The sequence below is a fragment of the Carassius auratus genome, unplaced genomic scaffold (genome assembly GCF_003368295.1).
Source record: "Carassius auratus strain Wakin unplaced genomic scaffold, ASM336829v1 scaf_tig00011994, whole genome shotgun sequence".
In the NCBI taxonomy this organism is placed as follows: domain Eukaryota; kingdom Metazoa; phylum Chordata; class Actinopteri; order Cypriniformes; family Cyprinidae; genus Carassius; species Carassius auratus.
The window spans coordinates 354,149-369,065 of NW_020524254.1; the positions used below are offsets into that span (position 1 = coordinate 354,149).

The window sequence follows — 14,917 nt, forward strand, 5'->3', positions numbered from 1 at the left end:
TGCACAGATGAGGGAGTGTGTGGGTGACTGTACCTCCAAAGCCTCAGTAGCTGATTCATTAGCTTTCTTAGCAGCAGTCTCAGCTTCCAGAATGCGGTTTATAATGTCAGTGTGTGCGCGAGATGCGTTCAGAGCACGCTGTATGAAACCGTCCTGATTGGTGCCAGATATTAAACTGCACAACAACAAACACAAGGCCACGATATTACATATAAAGATACATTTATCATATTATATTATCATTGGATATGAAATGTTATATAAATAAAATTGCTTTGCTAATTGGATTTTGTTGTGTACAATAATTACATAAAATATGTATTTAATTCAGCAATTTTGTGGATCCCTGCCCTTTAATTATGTACACTGGAATACATTGGCCATCAAACGCCCTGCTATCTTGCAAAGCCATTTTATGTTGAGCACTACAAACAGTCAGGCACCTGGAAAGATTATTAGCGAGCAGGTCCAGCATTTGAGCGTGTTTCTCTGCAGCCTCCACCAGGAGAGCGAATCCATGCACTTTCTCGGCTAGAGGCTTCCTCGCTCCATCCAACTGAGCAGCCAGACGCTCATAGTCCTGACAGAGAGCACACATCATCCAGAAACAGCACGCATGAGTACACGTATGTGCTCAGTGAGGTTAATTTATAGTACACAGAAATGTTTGATTTGATTGTGCATACACAAGCATACTGCTCCTGTGTATATGTACCTCTTTTGAGTCCTGGAGCATGGAGAGGAGGTCGTTGACCTGCGCCACATCATCCTCTGCCATCTGAAGCTGGTTCTCCACCTCCTCCTGCTTCTTCAGCAGGTTATTCACTAGGTTCTAGAAAAACAAATGTACTTATTCACATTGCAATTAAACTAATTCCTCTCCAACTCAAATCCCAATTGAACTTTCTCTGATGTGCTGTCGATTGAACTCTAATTCAAACTCTTAAATGTGGTATTTTGTTCCAATTCTGTGCATGTGCATGTGCATGTGTTTGTATAAATACCTGCAGCTCCTCCAGGAGTTTCTGGTTGATATTGTTGGCCTCTGTGGCGTTTGCTGTGTTTTTGACGGCCTCGTTCATGGCATCTCTCAGGTCCATCAGCTGCTGATTGAACTGGTTCAGTTTGTTTCTAATGTTCTCTGCCACTGCTTCATTATTCAGAGTCCGGTTTGCAATCTCATTTTTCACACGATCTACCACTACAGAGAGACAACAGCTGTGAAGGACATGGTCTACCATCTTAAACACAGAAAAACACGTAGCACTTATAAATGTCCATACAAAAGTGCTGTTTTTTTCCCTATTTTTATTTATTCTAGATTTCTGTTCCTTTTTGTATAAGGTATTACAACTGTAGTTATATTTATTTGTGAGATCATATAATGCATTATAATGTGCATTACAAAGCAGAGTTAATGCATTAAAATACTTCTGTAGTTATGTACAGTAGAGTATAAAGGCTTCTAACCTTTTCCAATCCAAAATTAAGTATTTATAAAGGGTTATAAGCTTCCCATGCATGCTTTTATACAATAAAATGAAAAAGGCTGAGGTTGGTGAACATTTAGACTCGTTCTGTCCTGTCACTCACACTTGTTGGCCTGGTCCAGCTCATTTTCTGATAGATTCCTCTGGAGGTCGAAGCCCCTGAAGCGCATGTCTCGGAGCATGGACTCCACCTCTGCTATTTTTCGAGCTAGCTCCTTTTCATCGATCACGTTGGTCTTGTTCTGCGCTGTCCGGTTCACCAGCAGTATAATGTCTGAGCAGATGCAGAAATGTTGTCAACTGAACATGGCTGTAAAGTATAAAGTATAAAGGGTGAATGCAATGAGACGTAGCATTTTTTTCTTTGTCGTACTCTTACCTTGCACATCTCCCATGATGCCTTTGATGGATCCAAGCAGGTCTTGTGCTCTAGTGTGTGTGGCGTTAGTGTTGTCCTCTAAAGCATTGCCTTCCTTTTGTGTGACTGAGGCCTAAAACACAGACACACACACAAAAAAATGTTAGGCAATATGGTTAAATTAGACACTGACCATTTGAAAACATCAACAAGTGGATATTTAATCAGAATTGGTTTATCTAATGATATGTTCTCATACCTTCTCCTCTAACTCTTTAATATCCATGTCGCTGGTTTGCAGTTCGTCCTCCAGCATATTGACCTGGTTCCTGCTCTTGTCCAGAGTGCTGTTGTAGTTTTTTATGGCATTCTGGGGCATACAGTTATAATTATTATACTATGCGTGAGGCAAATAGTACAATCTAAAAGTCCTAATACAAAATCAGAGAGTGTTTATGTGTGTGTGTGTGTGTGTGTGAGAGAGAGACTCACTGCAGTGTCCTGAATAGACATGTTGAGACGGTTTAGTTGAGCCCAGGCGCTTGAGCTGACATTGAGGCTTCTCAGCTGATCAGCAATATACTGATAATGTTCGTTTATTTTGTCCAGATCCTCCAGCAGCACTATCACACAGCTGTCACAGGCTAAAAACATAATGCACAACATCATCTGATGTATGAACTGCAAACCACAAAAAATATTGTTCACTTTACCTTTGTATTGATGAAGTAAATAAATGAATTAATGAGCGAGTAAATTAATTATCGACTCAATGGATCATTCAGTTATTAAGTGAGCGTATATATACTACCAGTCAAAAATTTGGGGTTGGTAAAATGTTTTTCAAAATTGTTTTCATTTCTGAGCATGTTCTTATGTTCACCAAGTCAATTTATTTGATTAAAAGATATTGCAATATTGTGAAATATTACTTCTTCAATTTAAAATAACTGTTTTCTATTTTAATATATTATAAAATGCACCATTACGTCAGTCTTCAGGGTCACATGATCCTTCAGAAATCATTCTAATATGCTGATTTGCTGCTCTACAAAAATGTAATATTATTATCAGTGTTCAAAACAGTTGAGCTGCTGAACATTTTTTTGTGGATTTTTTTTTTAGGATTAAACGTCCAAAAGAACAGCATTGATTGGAAATAGAAATATTTTGAACATTACAAATGTCACCTTTGATCAATTTAATGCATCTATATGAATAAAAGGATTCATTTCTTTTACACACACACACACAAATCTGACCGCAAATGTTTGAACGGTAGTGTAACTGATAACAAATGAGTGAGCAAATGGATGAATAAAAGAATCAATTAGCGAGTGAATGAATCAGTAGGTAAAGATGAAGTGTGTCCCGTGATGCAGTACTCACGCTGACAGTGCACACTCGCTTCATGATGCACAGGGATGCTGTATTTATTAAGACACGTGTCACACTGCTTCCCCGTCAAACCTGCAGCACAATGACACTCTCCTGTGCGAGGGTCACAGCAGCCTCCTCTACACTCACACTCTACAGGCCACACACAAATACATCAATAAATTCACCTCATAATGTATCACATTTCCTCCTGCACGCTGTGTGTGTACATGTGTGTGTGTGACTCACTTTTGCAGCCATCAGGGCTGTAGCCCCAGTAACCTGGAGCACACTGGCGGCAGTTGGGTCCATTAACCCCGGGCTGACAGGCACACGTCCCGTTAACAGGGTCACAAGGCTGAACCAACGCCGCTGCTGCTTCACAATCACACTTACGGCAACCAGAGCAGGATTCAAAGCCAAATGCCCAATCCTAAACAAACAAATAAAACACTTTTACCATCAACCTCTGAGACTAAAGAGCAGATGAAGACTAAACAGATGAGGACACATACCTCACAGCGGTCACAGAGGGCTCCCACCACACCAGGCTTACAGTGGCACTGTCCCGAGCGAGGGTCACAATGTGCAGTGCCACAAGGAGAACAGTTGCATCCTGGGTAATGCAGGTGGGAAATAACACAATCACGAGAACTCTTTGAATACAGGAAATGCCGTCCAGACTGCATGAACTGAATTTCTTCCAATTGTGTATAAAAGTCGTCTTACGAGTGCAGTTCTTGGCAGTGATGGCATCCCCGTAGAAACCCGGGGCGCAGATCTCACAGTGCGGCCCGCCGGAGTTGTGCATGCAGCTCTGACACTCGCCCGTCAAAGGGTGGCAGTCGATGAACAGCAGGTTGGGGTCTGAGTTTCCGTTGCAGTTGCACGGCTGGCATGTGCTGCCAATCACCATTGGGTTTCCGTAGTAACCCGGTGCACACCTGTATTAGTTAAAAAAGGATTTTTCATTGATATATATCCTTTTTTGCATTGACAGTAATTCATTATTTAATAATGATATTTGTTTATCATGCACAATGTATCATTTGTTTTAATGTAATATTAAATTACAAATAAAAGTGCATTAAAAAAAAAAGTACACCAATTATTACTGATTAAAAATAAACTGATTAAATAACAGTAAGTGGATGCTTCATAACTTCACCTTTCACACCTAGATCCAGCATAGCCAGGCCTACATAGACACTGCATGTGACTGGGCTTCTCCACACAGCGAATGGCAAAACTGATAAGAGCAAACAGACAACATCCTTTAATTTGACAATGAGGCATGCTGGGATATCCAGCACTGGAATCAGCTCTTACTGGGAGTAAAAGCAGAAACCAGAAGAAAAAATACACTGGGATTTTTCAAGCAAATCAACAAAAGAAAAACTAAGCAAAAAGGGTTTGGAACGAACAGGAAACAGTAGTACAGATTAGGACTCAGCCAAACTGACTTGTTGGAAGCTACTAGCAGCGGGCAGGGGCAGCTGGAGCAGGACACCGCGTGGCCATCGACAACGAAGTTCCCATGAACGCCACACTGGCACTGCTCACAATGATTTCCAGCGGTATTGTGGCGGCAGTTCTGTATATGAGGAGTTCAACTTTTAGAAGTCTTTCCCAGGATCTTAAACCTTAATTAGATCCAGGATTTTGTTTTCTATATCCAGTGGAATCTATAGCAATATACTGGCCATATTTAAGTCTGTGATTTATATATGACTTAGTGAGACGGACTCACCACACATATGCCAGAGCCATCCAGACACTCATCCGAGTGACCGTTACAGTTACAGGGGACACACTTCCCCAGAAACAGCCCTTTAGTGTCTCTGTAGTAGCCTGGAGCACATTTCTGAGTGAAGGAGATGAGGGAATGAACAACTGCACAGTACTCCTTTATAATGACTTGTTTCGCATCAATCTGCATTTCTGATTGGATGGGTAATAAAATGTTATAAATAACAAAAAACACATAAATTCATGGTGTGTGAACTGCTGGTACTCTTATACTTCACAAATGTAATTAATGACAATTTGCCACAGGGAACAGCTTGACGTCCAATCAATTGTTTGCAAGAATAAAACCTCTTTTTCTGGAGATAGATGTTAGATTAATCACTATTTAATATCAAATGTAACATAAGCATGTTAACAGTAGCTACTTTTGTCTATTTTTCTAGTTATGATTTCATTAATGTTTATTTACTTTTATGTTTTTTTTCTACTATTTATTGCTGGAAGTTTGACTTACAGGCGATCTGACCAATCATAACGCCGAATCTGCTATTTTGTCAGGCAAACAAATCAGAGAGTAGAATGACGTCGATGGACTTGAACTTAAAAAAATGATTTGTATTTAGGTCTTTCCACAGCTGAAAGAAGAAACCTTGAATGACCTGATGTTCATTCATGTTTATTTCATGCTATAAACTAGTAAAGAGGAAGAGTTTCACACGCTACAGTGATCTGACACGACACATTAAAGAGCCACAGGATGGTATTTGTTTGAATTTTCGAAAAATTACAAAATTTGAAAGCTGAGAAAGGGGGGCGGGTCTTTGTGAAGGGTCAAATTTATAAAAATTACAATTAAAATATACAGAATACATTAAATAATGTTTTTTTTATTTCAATTTTACTAAAAGCTTGTATTATTGTCAAATAATGTAAAAAAATAAATACTATAAAATACTACTTCAAAACAAAATCCCCCCCCCAAAAAAAGTTTTTAAAGGTGTGACTGATTTGACTGATTTGTTTAACCTGTTAACTGTCACTCACATTTTTGAACATAGACTGTTTTCATATGACTGAAAACATTTTGTAACATGATTTTGATGTACCATTTTCATGGTAATGCAATGGGTTTCAAAGGATACATTTTGAGATTTCATGTTTTCAAGTGATATATCATTTCTGATGATTTCTAAAGTGTGATAAGTGTAAGAGAAAAAGGCAACAAAGAATACTTTTTTTGACCAAGGTCAGAACTCCTGGTTTTAAACCAGTAATGTTCAAACTCCTAAAAAGCATTCACAGCATTATTACTTTATTCCAGCATTATTATTAACCAGGCAAACTGATTTAATGCTGGGCCTCTAAATAAAAAGAGGCATTAAATGATAGTATAGAAGTAATTATAAACAATCATTTGTTTTTGTTAAATCACAGTACCTGACAGGAGTCTCCTAGATAGTGTCCTGGGCAGAGACATATTTCGACGTTGTTTGCATGGCGCCCGGAGGGCAGGTTGTCGGCCCCCTCCAGCACCACAGCATGCAGCGACACAGACTGAGCAGACTGAGAGTGCAGCGCTCGGATCTGAAGTGACTCCAGCGCCACCAACACCATCATCAGCTCCTCACGGGACACTGAGCTCCCCGTCTGTGCATGCCTGAAACTGTCCTGCAGTGGCAAACACCACACTTGAATTATAACAGTGCATTTGCATTTTGCATATGTGCATTATTTTGTACAGTTCTTTTTTTTCTAATATTGTGAAAACCACATTCTTTTCTTTTTTAGAGTTTGGTACTAAGTTCCTCACCTCCACCAGGTGGACGATCCCCTCATGAGGGTCTTCAGGAGAGGAATACTCTCTTTCAATATACACAAGAGTCATCTGATTCCCCTGCACACAGACACTTTAGGTTAGGCCTCGGGTAAATTGTAATTAGGACTCTTGGTAAATTGACAGAAGGAGACTGTACCTTGAGTATGACGTCAGGCCGTGTGGTCTCAGTGATCAGAAAAGCATCACCTCTCATCGTCTGGGTATGCAAGCGGTAGCGCAGATAGCCTCCGTAGGATGACACCTGCACAGATACATGGAAAAGAAAACACAAAATCAGCTTAAGACAAGATCTCTCGAGCAACTAAGCCTGCTTTCATCTGACGGTCATCGAAAACATGTAGCAGCAGCCAAAACAAGGTTTGTTTGTTGTTCGTCTGTCCCTCATGTTACGCATAGCATTAATGTGAGCTATCTGATGGAGATTCGGTTCAGCTGTCTGCCTGGCCCCTTACTGTCTGACTGCCAGGTAACCCCCCATAAGCTTGGTTGAAGTCTAGGTGTTGACGATCAGAGCACAGAACTGCTCTTCATGACTTGTGAATATTATCACAGATTGTTGTGGACTCACTTTATCTCCGAGGTAAGGGTGAGGAGCGTGCCAGTGGAGGTCCAGCGAGACATCAGGTACATCACTCAGATCAGCCTCCACCAGATCTTGATCGAGATACGTGGAAACAGGAACTTCCTGTCTGTCACTTCTCAATAGGACCCAGCCAGCCATGTCCATGATCTGTAGGTAGGCAGTTTTTACAATGAATTAATTTTCACAGCCATCCAGACATCCAGTACAAAAGTTCACTGTTTGCAGGAATAATGTTTTTTTTTTTTCAATTAATGCTTTTATTCTACAAGCAATCCAACTTTTTGATCAAAAGTTGTAGTAAAGACTTTTATAATACTATAAAAGATTTCTACTTCAAATAAATGCTGTTCTTTTGAACTTGCTGTTCATCAAACTTACTTGGGAAAGAATATTTCACAATTTCCACAGAAATATACAGCTGTTTTCTACATTGATAATAATAATAACAACAACAACATTAATGAATAATGTTTCTCAAGCTGTAAAATCGGCATACTATATTGATTTCTGAAGGATCACTTGACACTGAAGACTGGAGTAATGATGCTGAAAATTCATCTTTGAATCACAGGGATAAACTACATTTTAAAACATATATTGAACTGTTATAATATTTCACAATATTACTGTTTTACTATTTTGAACTTACATAAATAAGAGACTTCTTTCACAAATCTTACTTAATCTAAAAAATCTTACCAATTCCAAACTTTTGAACAGTAATATATATGCATATGGACACTGAACAAAATTGTAAACGCAACACTTTTGTTTTTTCTTCCATTTTCATGAGCTGAACTCAAAGATCTAAGACTTGTTCTATGTAAGCCTATAAAAGGCCTGTTCCTCTCAAATATTGTTCACAAATTTGTCTAAATCTGTGTTAGTGAGCACTTCTCCTTTGCCGAGATAATCCATCTACCTCACAGATGTGGCATATCAAGACAGACATGAATAGACAGCATGATTATTGCACAGGTGTTTCTTAAGCCAACTAGTCAGTATCTGGTGTGACCACCATTTCCCTAACAGTGCAACACATTTCATTTACATAGAGTTGATCAGGTTGTTGATTGTGGCCTGTGGGATGTTGGTCCACTCCTCTTCAATGGCTGTGCGAAGTTGCTGGATATTGACAGGAACTGGAACACGCTGTCGTATACACCAATCCAGAGCATCCCAAACATGCTCAATGGGTGAAATATCTGGTGAGTATGCTGACCATACAAGAACTGGGATGTTTTCAGCTTCTAAGAATTGTGTACAGATCCTTGCAACATGGGGCCGTGCATTATCATGCTGCAACATGAGGTGATGGTCCTGGATGAATGGCACAACAATGGGCCTCAGGATCTTGTCACGGTATCTCTGTGCATTCAAAATGCCATCAATAAAATACACCTGTTTTTGTTGTCCATAACATATGCCTGCCCATACCATAACCCCACTGCCACCATGAGCCACTCGATCCACAACGCTGACATCAGCAAACCGCTCACCCACACAACGTCTCCCATCTTCCCTGTACAGTGAAAACTGGGATTCATCTGTGAAGGGAACACCTCTACAAAGTGCCAGACACCATCCAATGTGAGCATTTCCCACTCAAGTGGTTACGACGATGAACTGTAGTCAGGTCGAGACCCCGATGAGGATGACGAGCTTTCAGATGAGCTTCCCTGAGATGGCTTCTGATAGTTTGTGCAGAAATTCTTTGGTTATGCAAACCGATTGCTGCAGCAGCTGTCCTGGTGGCTGGTCTGAGACGATCTTGGAGGTGAAGATGCTGGATGTGGAGGTCCTGTGCTGGTGTGGCTACACGTGGTCTGTGGTTGTGAAGCCGGTTGGATGCACTGCCAAATTCTCTGAAATGCCTTTGGCTTATGGTAGAGAAATGAGCATTCAATTCATGGGCAACAGCTCTGGTGGAGATTCCTGCAGTCAGCATGCCAATTGCACGCTCCCTCAAAACTTGCGACATCTGTGGCATTGTGCTGTGTGATAAAACTGCACATTTTAGAATAGCCTTTTATTGTGGCCAGCCTAAGGCACACCTGTGCAATAATCATGCTGTATAATCAGCATCTGGATATGCCACACCTGTGAGGTGAAGGAGTTATCTCGGCAAAGGAGAAGTGCTCACTAACACAGATTTAGACAGATTTGTGAACAATATTTGAGAGAAATAGGCCTTTTGTGTACATAGAAAAAGTCTTAGATATTTGAGTTCAGCTCATGAAAAATGGGGGCTAAAACAAAAGTGTTGCGATTATAATTTTGTTCAGTGTATAAAGGTGCATTTGTTTATTTATTAAAGAACAGGTGTTTAGCTGCAGTCGAGTACCTCACTCCTCCGTTTGTCCGAGCTGTGGCAGCGGTCAGTGGCTCCAAAGCAGAAGCACTTGGTGCAGCCTTTAGTATTAGTGGGGTCCAAATGAAACGTTCCCAGTTTGCACTGGTCACAGCGAGAGCCGTCCACATTTTCCTGAGTGAAACAACACATTATTGATATAACAGAGATGATGAGGGAGAGTCATTAATGTTTTGAGTGAAAATGATATACAGGCCTACATATTCACACACAATAAGAGAGGTGTGGAAGGAGAGAAAGAGTCACCTTGCATAAACAGCGTCCGGTGATGGAGTCACAGACATCTTTCTCAGTTCCCGCCTCGCTGCAGTCACATGGTCTGCAGTCGGGGTATCCATAGAAACCTGGGGCACACCTGTCACACTGACGGCCAACGATGTTGTTCCTGCACCTGAGGAGGGAGTTATGTGCTTCAGGATGATGCATATAACATGAAGATAGTATGTGTATGTGTTTTCAGTGTCAGCTGATGCTCTTGAATTATGGGATGCTTGAAGCAGTGCTTCTGTCATATCTGGACAAAACCAACAAGCTCTCATGCTAAAGAGTGAATGTGGTAAAGAAATGTGAAAATGTCCTGAGACCCAAGATATGGTCATTACACTCTAACGGATCCAATCCAAAAAACAAGCTCATGGCTTTGCCCTAAACCATTCTTTCCAACTACAAGCAAACTATCATAGTTATTTTCCATTTTGGTTTTTAGCTCTAAGATCTCCCCTGGACAATCTGACAAAAGGAAGCTAAAGATATTAATGGACAGGGTTATTAACTAAATAGAGTTATTTACTAAAACTAAGATAAAAAAATAAGACTTGTAAAAACATTACATTTGGCATAAAAAGGCTATGTTGACGTATTAAATTATTAGAGCTAAAACATGAATAAAGCTAATAAATCTTATTCAAATATATTGTTTATATTTATTTATTTGGAAAGGGACCATGTACAATTTTTATTGTATTTATATTAATAAACACTACAATAGTACATTACAAAATAAGTAGAATGACATTGATAGAGAATTAATGATGAAGAAATACATATGGCACATATGTGACCACAAAACCAGTCATAAGGGTCAGTTTTTCTAAATTGACATTTATAAATCATATGGAAGACGAATAAAAAAGCTTTGCATTGATGTATAGTTTATTAGGATAGGACAATATTTGTTTGAGATACAACTATTTGAAAAAAAAAAAACAATCGAAATATTGAGAAAAGCGCCCTTTAACGTTGTCCAAATGAAGCTCTTAGCAATGCATATAACTAATCAAATATAATGTTTTAACATATTTACAGTAGAAAATTTACAAAATATCTTCATGGAACATGATATTTACTTGATATCCTAATGATTTCTGAAATAAAAGAAAAATAAATTATTTTGACCCATACAATGTATTTTTAGCTATTGCTACAAATATACCCCAGTGACTTTTATCCTGTTTTTATGATCCAGGATCACATATAATATATCCTTGAGACATAATTGTGGAAAAAAAAAATTCTTAACTGCCACACACACACACACACAAAAAAACTTTGATAGTCTTAAATTGGTCCTTGATAGACCAAAAAGACTTCAATTTGTTCATAAAAAATATAATTTCATTTTTTTTTTCTATTTATTTATTTAAGTTGGCATTCCTGAGGTAAACTGAGGCAAATTTTAAACCACATATTCATAAACGTTCAGATTCTCAGAAAATCGACCACATGAGCCACTGCATGTAGTATATGTGTGTGTGTGTGTGTGTGTGTGTGTGTGTACAATGTGTACAACCATGGTACAATTTTTTTAATAACTCTGGCTACTCTTGTAAAGTTATTGCCCTCATTTTTGGTAGTTTAGGCCATGTGCACAAGTTGTGTGTAAGAGGCCTGCAGATCTGTGGACTACATAAGAACAAGGCCAAAAAACTGACGAGATATTGCTCTGTATCAGCAGTAATCGGTAGCCTCTACATATGGAGGCGCAGGTGCCACCTTTACCCTTAATGTGCAAAATGGACTGAGATATTGGCTGCTGTTGTACATCTTTCTGTCAAATTTGGATTAAGCTATGATATATGCTTATCTTTTAATCCAAATAAAGAATTTATGTGTCTTGCTTTACTGTACCTGCACTGGCCGTTGTGTGTGTCACAGCCTATTTCCAGTGAAGCCACTCCAGGTGCGGAGCAGTTACACATCTCACAGCCCAGCAGAGGATGGCAGCCGAACGTCTGGGGTTCACAGGTCACACAGTCTGGCTGCAGGGTCCGTGCTGGACAGATGCACTCGCCCGTCATTGGCTCACACAGACGAGTGCCACAGTTACATGCTAGAGAGAAAAGAAAAGAATATCATCCATCCATCTATCAATCCATCGTTCCCCCATGAGGTTGGTGACACTCACGTCTACAGTTGGGGAAGCCGTAGTGTCCCGTGGCACACTGGGAACAGTCTCGGCCAATCACGTTGGGTCTACACTTGCACTGTCCTCCGAAAGCCTCGCAGGTATCGCTCTCAGCGCCCACCTCATGACAGCCGCAGGGCACAGCGCCGTTATTGAAGAACGCAGACAGAGACACGGCGGAGTTACGACAGAACGGAGACGCTGTGGACGGGCTGAGAGGACAGAGCCAATGTTAATAATCATATATCAGGCTATGAACAATATATCCACACTATATTATCAGCTGTATTAGAGACTTGGAAATGGAAACAGCAATTGTTGCATATTTAGTTGTGTGTAATTTACATTTTTACATTTAATGTTTTCATTAATGAATTTTTTGAATGATTTAATATTTCAATAACACTTAAATATGATCTTTAGCAAATCTCAAATTAAATATCATACATTACAAAATAAAATGTTCATACTGTACGTTATGTTTTGAGAGTAAACATACATTTACTTGTAGCAGAGCTTTTTAGTATTACTTGTATAATTTTAATATTATTTATATACTATTATAATATTTATTCATATTTTAAATTAGCTTTTATTTTTACATTTTCAGTTTTCTTTTTCAGTTTAAGTTTTAATCAGGTAACACTTTAGAATAACAGTCCATTAGTTAATGTTAGTTCACTACTTTAGTTAACATGAGCTAAACAAGAACAATCCTTCTTCAGCATTTATTAATCTTAGTTGATGTTCATTTCAACATTTACTAATGCATTATTCAAATCAAAAGTTGTGCTTGTTAACATTACTTAATGCACTGTGAATTAGCATAAACTAACAATGAATAACTGTATTTTCATTAACTTACATTAACAAATATGAAGATATACAGTAATAAATGTATTGTTTATTGTTTGTTCATGTTAATTAATGAATGAACTAACATTAACTAATGGACCATTATTCTAAAGTGTTACCTTTAATAATTTTGTTAGTTCTTTTGTTATTTGTTATTTTCTAAATATTTCTATCTTCAGTTTAGTTTTATTTAAGTTTTAGTTTTAGTACTTAAACTAGTAGCCTAGGAAATAGTTCAAATTTTCATTATTTAAGCATTAGCTTTTCATCTAATACGTATATCTGATCTTATTTCAGCCTTTTTTTCAATCACCAAAAATGATTTTTAATAGTTTTACTTAAGTTAACAAAAATGTAAATAATTTGTTGTAGTGCATTTGTTTTTATATTTATTTAGTCACAATTGTACTGAATTTTAATATCTGTGATGTATTTACTTATCTATGGCCTACTTAATGCCATAACATGAACATAATTATCACCCAGAATTTTTATATTGTGCATTCCTACATGTTTACACATGTAGAAGTATCATACTTGATGTGAAAGCTGTTTTGTCCACAGTTGCTGATGAAGTCGTAGGATTTGTCCAGTGGCTCCTCGGTCAGAAAGCTGGAGCTGTAAGTGCTCTCTGGCACCACCAGCACATAGTCCTGAAACACACAAGAGAACAAGAACTCTCGCTGTTTTTAGCAATTCATTTTACCTTTAGTAAAACATGAGAGTGACACTCACCAGCCACAGTGTCCTTCTCTCTGGAACACGCAGAGTCAGGATGACCTCATAGTCCGTCACATCCAGGATGATCTGGCTCTCTGACATCACAACACTACGACAACCATAACCATGAGGACAGAAGGATGCGTTGACATGACCTGGATTACAAAGAGAGACCGTCAGTAAAAGAGCATTCTCTGTGATCAAGTCAATAGTGAGTCTGTACTAATCTAGTTGCTCACCCTGCCATATGCGTCCTCCGTTGATGTGGACCTGGACATTGTAAGTTGGGTGCAGGGGCTGATAGTAATGCAGGATGAACACATAACGACCCAGCACATGTACATGTGTTGAAAACATCACAGCGTTCTGGGAAAGCAAGCAGACAAATGAACATCAGAAGACTTGAAGACATGCTTTTGTATTAGCATTTAAGAGTCAGAGAGAGACAAACTACAAGACAGGGGCACTGGATGTCAAGAAACAGTAAGACATCAATGAGAGTGTAATGGGCCTGACGTACCTGATGAGGGTCCAGAAGCATGTGTTCACTGTTATCAGCAGCTGTTTGTGGTCTGGAGGTCAAGGGTCTGTCTGCTGATGCCATAATCGAACCCAGCACAGAAGAAGCCTGTCCCTCTTTTAGGACCAGAGACTGAGGAGGATTCTGGAAACGAGACGGGATGCAGGAGCCGCTGGACAACAGAGAATATAAGACATGAATACGAATAGGAGAAAGCCTACCGTGATAAATAACATACGGATATACTTCACTTTGATACCTAAAATAGCAAGAAATCATGGAAATGTCGTATGATCATAGGTACTTTTAACTGTGAATATGTAGGATAGTCAAATGTCATAATTTAGAAATGGCTGAAAAATAACACTTTAATAAGCTCAGTGCTTGCAAGGCAGTGAAATCATTTTCTTTGAGGTAAAATGGTAGTTGGAAAAACTGTGCACAGTAAAAAACAATACAATGAAATTAAAAAAAAAAGAAAAAGTGGTTAGTACACCAAACAGTTAAAACTGGAATAGACAAGTGTATGCATGTTGTGTGTATCAGTCACCTGTCTGGAGAGAAGTGCCCATGTGTGCTGATGCAGTGAACGCTGGGCTTCAGGTACTCCATGGTGAACTGAGCACGAGGGACGAGGAACACTTTGTGCTGGA

General features: G+C 39.0%; 1 protein-coding gene across 1 annotated transcript in view; it reads right to left on the minus strand.

Moving 5' to 3' along the window:
* The window catches only part of LOC113073338 (laminin subunit alpha-5-like), a 59,495-nt gene that overhangs the window by 14,582 nt on the left and 29,996 nt on the right, over positions 1–14,917 (minus strand). The window contains exons 29-56 of the mRNA XM_026246257.1: positions 14,815–14,912; positions 14,265–14,436; positions 13,984–14,110; positions 13,760–13,899; positions 13,562–13,677; positions 12,170–12,381; positions 11,893–12,094; positions 10,012–10,156; positions 9,739–9,879; positions 7,380–7,541; positions 6,948–7,052; positions 6,785–6,868; positions 6,412–6,642; positions 4,976–5,089; positions 4,689–4,819; positions 4,394–4,474; positions 3,955–4,169; positions 3,741–3,841; positions 3,475–3,658; positions 3,238–3,378; positions 2,341–2,492; positions 2,108–2,218; positions 1,870–1,981; positions 1,594–1,764; positions 1,005–1,201; positions 716–832; positions 444–580; positions 34–175 (exon numbers count right to left, since the gene is read on the minus strand). Coding sequence (XP_026102042.1) covers positions 34–175; positions 444–580; positions 716–832; positions 1,005–1,201; positions 1,594–1,764; positions 1,870–1,981; positions 2,108–2,218; positions 2,341–2,492; positions 3,238–3,378; positions 3,475–3,658; positions 3,741–3,841; positions 3,955–4,169; positions 4,394–4,474; positions 4,689–4,819; positions 4,976–5,089; positions 6,412–6,642; positions 6,785–6,868; positions 6,948–7,052; positions 7,380–7,541; positions 9,739–9,879; positions 10,012–10,156; positions 11,893–12,094; positions 12,170–12,381; positions 13,562–13,677; positions 13,760–13,899; positions 13,984–14,110; positions 14,265–14,436; positions 14,815–14,912 — 4,041 coding nt within the window. The remainder of the gene's footprint in view (positions 1–33; positions 176–443; positions 581–715; positions 833–1,004; positions 1,202–1,593; positions 1,765–1,869; positions 1,982–2,107; positions 2,219–2,340; positions 2,493–3,237; positions 3,379–3,474; positions 3,659–3,740; positions 3,842–3,954; positions 4,170–4,393; positions 4,475–4,688; positions 4,820–4,975; positions 5,090–6,411; positions 6,643–6,784; positions 6,869–6,947; positions 7,053–7,379; positions 7,542–9,738; positions 9,880–10,011; positions 10,157–11,892; positions 12,095–12,169; positions 12,382–13,561; positions 13,678–13,759; positions 13,900–13,983; positions 14,111–14,264; positions 14,437–14,814; positions 14,913–14,917) is intronic.